Source organism: Glycine max, chromosome 10 (genome assembly GCF_000004515.6).
Source record: "Glycine max cultivar Williams 82 chromosome 10, Glycine_max_v4.0, whole genome shotgun sequence".
Taxonomy (NCBI): domain Eukaryota; kingdom Viridiplantae; phylum Streptophyta; class Magnoliopsida; order Fabales; family Fabaceae; genus Glycine; species Glycine max.
The window spans coordinates 42,461,707-42,472,430 of NC_038246.2; the positions used below are offsets into that span (position 1 = coordinate 42,461,707).

General features: G+C 29.3%; 1 protein-coding gene across 1 annotated transcript; it reads left to right on the forward strand.

The window, feature by feature from the left end:
• The first annotated feature begins 7,399 nt into the window (after nucleotides 1-7,399).
• On the forward strand, nucleotides 7,400-8,917 carry LOC100813935 (myb-related protein 305). The gene is made up of 3 exons (XM_003536214.4): nucleotides 7,400-7,622; nucleotides 7,931-8,060; nucleotides 8,150-8,917. The coding sequence occupies exons 1-3, from the start codon at nucleotides 7,463-7,465 to the stop codon at nucleotides 8,658-8,660; spliced, it is 801 nt and encodes a 266-aa protein (XP_003536262.1). The 5' UTR covers nucleotides 7,400-7,462; the 3' UTR covers nucleotides 8,661-8,917.
• The last annotated feature ends 1,807 nt before the right edge of the window (nucleotides 8,918-10,724 follow it).

Sequence of the window (10,724 nt, forward strand, 5' to 3'; positions counted from 1 at the left end):
CATATATGTGTATATCATGTCATCAAGAAACTGAATAGATATTTTTAGGTATATATAGTCTCAATATGTATCTCACACTAGACACTATACCTTAATGAAATACTATCGTGATTTATGAAAATCCAATGCTCAATACCTTGATCTTCTGATTCTCATAAAATATCCTGAATAATAAATAATTACTTTGAAAAACACTCTATAGGCTCTTCAAATGATGTTGGCATGGACTTCCAAAGACAAGCATGAGATGGTGGATTACGGTGAAGATGAATGCTATGTAAGCCTACCCAAGCGTGTGGCTATCTTGCTTTGAATAAGTGGATAATAATCCAAAGGTTGACCGGTTGACCAGGGATATTGCATAATCCTTGAGTCAAAAAGTTGGCTTAAAATTTAGAAAAGTGCTCCAGAATGGATGTGGGTCAAAGTACCGAGAGAGTACTTTCTTAATTGTTTCACATGCAAAACCCAAATCAATCCCGTTTTAACCGAATAAAATATGGAAGAAAACGTTTTATTCCAATAAAATATAATCAAATTTTGCAAGTGATACGATTATCATTATCGTCCAAATAAAACAAAGCATTCGCTAAATTGGTCGGTAGTGCCAAACAGCCAACACATTGTAGATCAGACCAACAACGACAATTAGTTTGGTTCGCACTATGCTCTATAGTCATAAAGTTTTTGACATAGATGTGTTAGCGCGTGCCTCAAACTTCGTCATTCAATTGATGACCAAATTGTTTTCTGAACCATCCTCTCTTTTAAGTTTTTTTTTTTTTTTTGGTAGAATCCAACTTTTTATAAGTTTTTTTTTTATCAATAAATATTAATTTATTAATTTTTATTAAAAATATCAATTGGACAAATTCGAATGTGACCTCTCCATCCCTCTCTTCTCCAATCTTATATTTCCACAAGTAATGTTTATATCATATTTTAGGAAAAGACCTAACATAAAATATAGGTAATTTTAAGGAGGTGTTTGTGACCATCCACTTCATCTATAAAGCTTGAAGCTGAATTTGGTCGTTGCTTACGTACGCTTAATCCACCTTAAACAGGTAAGAAGTAAGAAAAAAGAACTGAAGATAATACTAAGAATTATCAAAGTTAATTAGGTCCCATAGAAACTACAATCATTCTTAAAAGTACTCTAAGCCCCACCTTTTGGGGGGAACATATTGGCAGGTATGGTCAAATAGTGCAAGGTCGACTAAGTTGTCTTATTTCGTTATTGCAGCCATTGTTGTGCACATGAATTTCTTGCAAGCTTAATTTGGTTCTTTTGATCTTTAACTTGTAATTACTAATTGTTAGATATATAACTTTTCACCTGCTTTGATTGCTAATGCTACTATGGTCAAATTGAACAATTAGTCAGATTTAGGTAACCATAATGGCTGTTTTAGAGTCATTACAAGTGTGAGATCACACTAAACTTACCTACCTTAACACAATTTCGCTACTTTCAATTGGATAATCGACCTCTAAATGGTATCAATCACCCAACTTGTAATTGTTGTTGATTTAACACATGTTTTAGATTAAAGTTTGCAATCATTAGTTTAAATAAAAATATGTAGTAAACTTAATTAAATTTGATAAAAACAAATGTGATTTATGTTGGGATATTTTTTGTTCAAAAGTATGTCAATAAAATTTATTTAAATAATACTAATAAAAAAAATTACTTCATGTTTTGTAAATATATAAAGCAAAAATACTTAAAAATAATGTATGATTCAAAATCAAGTTTATCCCAACCCTAAGTTATATAATTAATTTAACAAAAAACTAAACATAATACACAACTAAGTTTGAAGTTCCAAAAGTATGTTTGAGATATCCCAAACATACCATAATAAAAACTAACAAAAAACAAATTATTGTTTTTGAACTTGTTCTTGTTTATTCAACAAAAAATAATAAAGACTTGTTGTTTCTGTTTTAGTTTAAATTCTATCTAATTAATGAAAATTAAATATATTGTTGGCATAAAGCTATAAATATTATGGAGAATATATCAAATGAGAATACACCCTTAGAAAAGATTAAAAAACTTTAAGTATAACTAAATTTTTATCAAGAAATATTAATCTTATGATGAATTTAAAGGATCAAAACATACGAGGATATTTTAAAATTTCACTGGAAAGCAACAAAATCCCAATGATAATGGTTACCAAAAGCAAAAAAAAAAATATTATTAATATAAATAAAAATATAAATCATATTTAAACAACAAATCAAAAAAATATACACGATATTTTAATGTAATTACTTGATAATCAACTAATTTTTAATTTTCATCATATGTATGATTCTATGACTTTAAATTTATATATAGTTGTATATCTAACCATAAAAAATTTCACTTGATACACTCTCACAAATATGAGTTTAATCTAATTAGATTAGTCTAAAAATTAATAAAAAAATTGTGTACAATCAATTAATCCATTCTTTTGCAATATTATTAAAGAATAAATGAATGTCCAATTTTTTTATACGACAAATTTGATATGTGTAATGTTTTTGGAGAAATAATTTAAATATTTACTTAATTAGTTTATAATACATTCCTAAATATTATGTATGACTCACTTAGAGGTGGCCACTCAACCATCATCAACATCCACCAAATATTAATGTCCGACCCATTTAAAAAAACGTCAAGATTAAAGGCAAAATTCTTTCTCATCTCCTAATGAGTAATGACCAATGAGAAAGGAATAGACAAATAGAAGAAGAACATATCAATTACGTTCGTTAAATAAAAGATTCGAATCATGTCATTGAAAAAAATTGAAGCTGAACCTAGTATATATATAAATAACCCAAACCAAGAATGGGGGAGCATATATATTTCCTCTTTATTCAAAACAACTTTCTGATATATATGCTGATTTTATTCCCTCATCTCGTTCTATCTCCTCCATTTTATTTGGGTTAATACTTAATATAGCAGTATAAAGATGTTCTTTATATCCTTAGAAGTTTTAAATTCCTCCCTTTCAGCAGAGTTTCCATATAATAGAAATGAAGATGACGAAACCACATTAGCTTCGCAATTTAAAACATTAGCTTAACTGTCTTTACATTAGAGAAAATATTCGTAAAATTTATCAAATCTATTTGGTAAAAAGTGTCCATAGTTTGATTTTTGTCATCTTACATATGCTTAAGGTCGGCTAGCGTTAGTGGATATGGATGTGCAAGGGTTTAAATAAGTTCATCTAGCTACTATTTATGGTTATTAGGCGTAATGCTGGGTCTTAGAGATCACAATATCATTCTAAAATTGTTAAGTTCGTATTTATCATTTAAGAACAAAGAATACAATTGCATGAAACCTAATAATAAGTTCTACACTCATGGTATTGGTTTTCAATTAAAAAAATCTTTAACTTTTCTAATCTGTCAAAGTTTCCAACTCTCTATTAGCTGTTGTGATTAATCTTTACTACAATGAATTAATATTCATATCTTTTTTGTCCTTTGTTGCTTTTTTTTCGGGTAGTAATTCCCTCAAACACAAAGCGATATGATTAGGCCTTTTTAACGTCTTGCTGTTTAAGATCCAACTCTGATAATTTTCCATTCAAGCAAATCGTCTATTCAGATACAATCATATCATATAATTAACAATTTGAATCACATCTACTCTCACCCATTAATCATCTAAAAGCAAGTTAGCTAACTATTGGCTTAATATTAATTAAGCTTCATGCTAAGTGGGTTTTTAATTTCTGTGGAATTGACTTACCATTCACGTTAAAACTAAGTTGATGATGAATTCACAATCTTCTAAAAGCCTGATCGATCTGAAAAATAGTATCATAACTTTTAAATTTTATGAAAGTGCAAAGTTAATTGGGCGAGTGTCAAAGTTTGATATCATTACGAAATGGATTTCTAGAAGACACGCCACAACATATATGTATCGTATTAAAAAATTAGATCCGAAAGAATAATGGTTCAATTTAAATACTCTCAAGTGTCCCCGCAACAATAGCAAAACGTTGATCCTAATCTATGTTGAAAAGACACCCAAAAAAGAACAAATTACACATCTACAAAAAAAAAGAAAATGTTAAACACAAGAAATCATATACGATCTCACCTTTAGTTTTTTAAAATTTCGTTTAAGTGCGCACACATGCTTAGCTGTTAAACAAAGTGTTTTAGTGGTACAGGTATATATATTATGGTCTTTACTTTATTAAGATGATGATCATCGATCCGTACCACACACGGATATTACTAAAATTTAAAAGAATGGCAACATAATTATTAGGCTTGGTGCATGGTGTTCAGGGTTTTTTTTTCCCCTTAAGTAAACGTCACAAGTAAGGTTTATAGCTAGGGATCGAACAGGTGAAATTAGTATGCTAAATCGACTGACCAGGCTAATTTGATTATTTATGACGACGGCTTTCAATGTCTGGGTTAAGTTCTAAGTTTCTAACACTTCTTCAATAATCAAATTATGTTCATTTAATTTGGAGACCTGTAATATTCTTTTGAGCTTAAAATACAAAATAATTATGAATGTTGAATAAAGAAAAAGAGTCTTATTTCGATAAGTAACAAATTAAAAAGAAATATAAAGAATTTAAAGTGTGACTGAGTTTTAAACTAAATAATAGTTTTATATAACCTATTCAAAGGATTAAAATTTATAAGAATAACTCAAAATTTTACAAAGGATTGTTAAAGACTCTAATTTCGATAATTAAAAAACACTTTTATTTTAAACATTCGTTGAACTATATGATTTTGTCCTAATATTTATGTTGATTTTAATTAAAACACTCATTTTTGTCGGGATTAACATTTGCAAAATATGTTTAAAACCTGACCCTGAGAAAAAATTGTAGTTATATAAAATTCAAATATATTATTATGTGACTAGCAACCATCACATATACTTTCCTCTTGTTAATTCTTACCTTGGCAATTAGTCATCCATATTAATATAAAGTAATGTAATTTAAAAAGCCAAATTCTGAGTTTCTTTGTAAACACTGATATTAATCTAACTTGTTTTTATTGGCACAACTAATTTGACATTTTGGTTTTTTAATCAAATTTAGAATTTGCTACCAACTTAAATTTAGAATTACGACTAAAAGTATTATTTTATTTTAAAATGGAATACCTTGGTAAAAGATGATTAGTTGCAGCTAAATAAAAATCCCAAACATTTCTTGGTTAAAAAAAAGAATAATCTAATTTTATAAAAAGCAAAGTTATAAATTTAATAATAATCCAATTCTGGGTAATAAGTTGCTACTAATTAAGCTCAAACATTACTGCTTTGTTTGCTTGGAAGGAAGGGAAAAAAAGTTAAAAACTTAAATTGAAAAGAAAAAAAATATTTCTATGAATCAACTTTTCTCTTTTTTTCACTTACTCTCTTATAAATATTTTTTTTTTCTTTTCACTCCTACCGAACACAGGGTACATGTGAAAATTTACAGTAATATTTTTCAAAATCAATTGTTTAGTTTCACTGTATTATGGAAGTTTTTTTTTTCTCTGCAAAAGAAAAAAAATGGAAAATTCACGCGTCCAGCAGCAGTTCACCAAGCACAATGGCTCCAAAAATACAAGTACGATGCACACCACCTATCCCAAGATGACGTTCCACCCCCATCATAACGATAATATTTAATTCACCCCATTACCCAAATTAGTATCCAATCTTATTATTTTTAATGAAAATTTCATAATTATCTGTATTGATCCCCGAAAGAGGTAAGCAGTCCAACACCTGGGGAATGCCCATTGGGGATCTTGTACTTTTCACTTTAAAAAAACCTCACTATCGTTATATTTTATGAGTGATTCCTTAGATTATGCTTCTTAACTAGTAATTTTGTGTCCAGATGCATGAGCCTAGTTCACACGTGTCTGCACAAGATTTCTCCTTCCCTTTTCTTTGTCTTGATTTAGCATCAAACAATATTAATTTATGTTTTATTTGATCTTTGTTAAACATGTCACCTAATAGTTTAGCATATTATTTCATGATTGACCAATTGCAATTTTTCAAGCCCTTTTAGTAGCTCATCATTTTGTTGGTGAGGAACTAGATTTTTCTTAGGCGTGAGGTATATCTTACATCAAAGACTAACATCAACCAGACGTAAATAAGACACAGGTAAAGATATTTTGGTAAATATTATGTTGATAACTTGCATCTTCTATTTATTTTATTTATCTTTTTTTTTTAAAAAAAAAGGTGTTCTATTTTAAGAATTTTTATTATTATTTTTCACATAAAATTTAGAATTTTACATTCACTGCATCATATAATTTTTAATAATATTTTTTTATCTAACACTTGATAAAAATATTATTAAAAACTTTTGATAACATTTAAAAAATGTTATCAAATATGAATAAATGTTACTAATTATTTTTACAATATTTTTTTAAATATTATGTCTAACTGATACTGTTAGTAAAATGTCACAAGATAAAATATCGTAAAAATATATTAGTAATATTTATTTATTTAAAAATATTTTTTAAATATTATTAAAAGCTTTTAACATTTTTAATAGGTGTGAGATGAAAAAATATTACTAAAAGTCATATATGTACATAATTAACATTAATCTTTAATGGTAAGTAAATTATAAAAATGGAGCTAATTAGAAATATAATATAAGAAAATACATGAAGTACTATATTTAAGTTTATTTTTTTCTTTTTTATTTATGTTCCAATGTATAGATAAATTTAGTATATGAAATTGCAATCCAGTTGAGTGTAAAAGTATAGAGATTTCACCTAAAGATATTTTTAATACACAAATTATAAAATTGAATTAAATTATTATAAATTAATTGGACTTGAGAACCGATATGTATAAAGTGTGTTTGTATAAACATCTTATCCTTCGTTACACATGTTCCAAGACATCAATGCTGGTCATGTTTGAAAATACGGTAACCCAAACACACTTTATGTGATCCACCTTACCTCAACCACTAGATTTATCTAAGTTGGAAGGGTTATCACACCTCAACTAGGAACACAATTACTATATTGATTCTTTTTGGTGGGCTTAATTTTTTTTTCAAAAAAAAAAATAGTTTGTCTTTTAAGTTCTTTCACAAAAATAAACATGAGTCCTTATAATGATCTCATCAAATTGGAATAGATTGTTCCGTGAAAAATATATATGATGTCTTAAAAAGAATCATCCCAACAAAAAATAATCACTTGTCTTTTTACACTAGATTGACAACATACCCCGTGTCTCCAACAGTGACACGGACGTGGATAATAAGAAATTAAGAAAATAAGATTGGCTGACTGATAGGATCAATTTGAGTCACAGCTGCAGGTATAAATATGCAGCAAACATTGAACACAAATCAGTACCATAGAATTTGGAAGACAAAGTTTACCTAATTAAGAGCCAAACTTAAAAACTTTTTGTATGTATTGGGAAGTTATGGCAGGAAACATGGGGTGGAGTGTGATAATAGAAGAGGAGGGATGGAGGAAGGGACCTTGGACTTCTGAGGAGGACAGATTGCTCATTCAGTATGTCAAGTTCCATGGTGAAGGCAGATGGAACTCTGTTGCTAGGCTTGCAGGTCCCTACCAAACTCTTATGATTTTGCTTCTTAATTAATTCCTCAACATAGTTTACACCTATGTCCAATATCAATTGACTTTCACAATACAAGTGAGTGAAGTGAGACACAACAATTAAAATTGCTTCCAACTTCTACTTAGTAAATTGACTACCCTTGTACCATAAGTTTTTCTTTTGGCCTTTTTTAGACCATTTTATTGATTTTTCTTAATTCTTGACTCTTGACTCTTGAGTATCATTCTTTATACTCTATTATTGATAATTTTTAGACCATTTTATTGATCATGTATTATATTCTCTTAACAGGACTGAAAAGAAATGGGAAAAGCTGCAGATTGAGATGGGTGAATTACCTGAGGCCAGACCTCAAGAAGGGTCACATAACACCACAAGAAGAAAGCATAATTCAAGAGCTGCATGCTAGGTGGGGAAACAGGTAAAAAAAAAAATGAATTCCAGATCTCTTTGAAACTTGCATGTTTTTATAATAAAGCTTTGAAGCTAAATCAAAATTAAACATTTCAGGTGGTCAACAATTGCAAGAAGCTTGCCAGGAAGAACTGATAATGAGATAAAGAACTATTGGAGGACTCACTTCAAGAAAAAGACTAAAACCCCCTCTGATGCTGCTGAGAAGGCGAGAATCCGTTCCTCGAGGAGGCAACAATTTCAACAGCAACAGCAGCAGTTGAAGCAGCAGCAGGTTCAGCAGCAGCAACAACAACAACAACAATTCCAATTCAACTTGGACATGAAAGGGATCATAAACTTGCTTGAGGAAAATAACCATAGAGTGCCTTCTATATCTCAAGAGGCACAAGAAATGGCCAGCATGTACCCTAACACTTCAGAACAGCAGGACTACTTCTACTCTATGTTCAATGTCAATGACAATAATGTCTCTGCACCTGAGTGCTTAAACGAAGAAATTTTGTGGGATGGACTGTGGAACTTGGACGATGTTCTTTGCAATTTCAATGCAGCTAGTGCCACAAGCAAAGCTAGTTTACATAATTTAGTTGCTCCTTTCTGTTAAAGGTTTTATTTAGCCTTCAAAATTGTTAGGAAGAATATTAGTACTAATGTGAGTCACGGCTTGATAAAGCTCCAAAATCTTGGAGCTTAGAGTTTTTTTTTATCATTAAATGTTACTTGTTAGTTTTTGTTAGTGAGAAATTTAAACTCACAACCTCTCCGCTCCTCCTTGAAGCTTAGAGTTAGGGTAGTGAATGATATTCTGAAGGCGTGTTATTGTGTAACCCATTAATAAAGTGTCTCGATTTTGCTTATAAACTCTGAAATGTGCTTTGCTCTTTTGCTTTAAGATTTTATTTTATTTTGGTACAGAAGATTTTATTTTTTTGAAACAACAAGTATTGACAACTTTCTGGCTGTAGTAAATAGAAGAAGGAAAGTGGAAGAAATAGGAAAATGATAAACTGCACCTCCTTTTACTTAATCTTAATGATTCTCAGTTGTTTTGCTTTTCCTCTTGCAATTGTCTGAAACCAAGGTGGAGGTAGAAGTTTAAATTCCATAAAGCACTTAAAGAAACTATTTAATATCCTTTGCGTCATTTCATTTGGATGGGAAAGCTATATACATTTAGCTAGAGCATGCCATTACTGCATAAAGAATACCCTAATTAAGGATAGATTATGAGACACACTTTTGGTATTGGTACAACTCAACATAGAGTTTTCATGACATCGTTTCTCATCTTATTCTTTTCTCTATTTAAGCAACACATAATACAAATTCTCTGTTATTTTTTCATTTCTTTCAAATGAATTGGGCTTAAACTAAGATAGAATAGGATTCTTTAAATTTCACATATCTTACGCAGTATTTTTATTTATTTCACCAATAATCTTTTTACGTGTTGATTATACCCTAAACATGTCAGTAAAAGTATCATCGGTTCTGAGTTCTGACATTCCCCAAGTATCTCAGAATCTAGAATTGCAGAGGGACAGATACTAGTACTACCCGGAAAGTTAAGTTTTTTTTAAAAAAAAATAGTTGTATGGTTCTGGTTGATTATATTGATGTTAAAGAAATTATTATTAAAGAATTAACACTCAAATAATTAATCTGTGTTTGAGAATAATATTTTAGATGCTAAATTTTTATTTATTAGTGTTTATGATATGTATATGATTGCAATGATATCACTGATCGTTGAGGCTGAGACAAAAATTGAAGGGACTCAAAGGTTAGTTATCCTTCCAAACCAAATTTTCTCGATATAGAAGAGTTAAGATTAAAACTCTTGATCACTTTATTTAAAGAACCTGAATTCGTTACTGCTCAAATCAGACCATTCATTGGTAAAACCATATAAAGCATATTACTTAGTTTAAAAGAATATAAAGCAGAATCGCTTTCTTTTTTTAAAAAACTAAAAGTGACATTACTTTAAATATTTAACTACAGAATCGGGTATAAAAATAACTTGGGCTACGGATTTTAAAATCTGTCGATGTGTCTAATAAAGATAATATAGTAAATTCATAATGAATGTGACTGGAGTTCGATTTTTTCCCCTCACCGAAAACTTAATCTCAACTCACTATTGGTAAAAGGCAGGAGCTTTTTTTTTAGTACCCCATTTTTTTATAAGTAGCAGGAGTGTTTTTATAACACACAAATAGTAATTATTTCCTGCACTTCCAATGTTGTTGTTTTCTTCCCCGATTGTAAAATATAAAATTACATTCTGAAAAAATTATTTTGAAATGTAATTTTATATTCCAAAATAAGTATTCTAGAACCTTAAAAAGGTACAAACAGCAACATTGGAAGTGTAGGAAACAATTGCCCACACAAAATTGTGTACAACAGATTCAATTGCATGTTGAGTATAAGAATTTATCATGCTGAATAAAACAAGATGTAGGAATAGTGTTTGACACTGATACCTCCAAAAACCAAAATACAAGAGTTAAGAGGTTAAATGAAAAAGAAAACTAAGCATAAATTGGTCAATTTCAATAAGTGATAATAATTTATTGGTTATTTTCTTAGTCTATGATACTAGGAAGTCTCAAGAAAAAAAAAATTGACCGCAAACAATTATTAGTCTGAGTGGTAAATAACT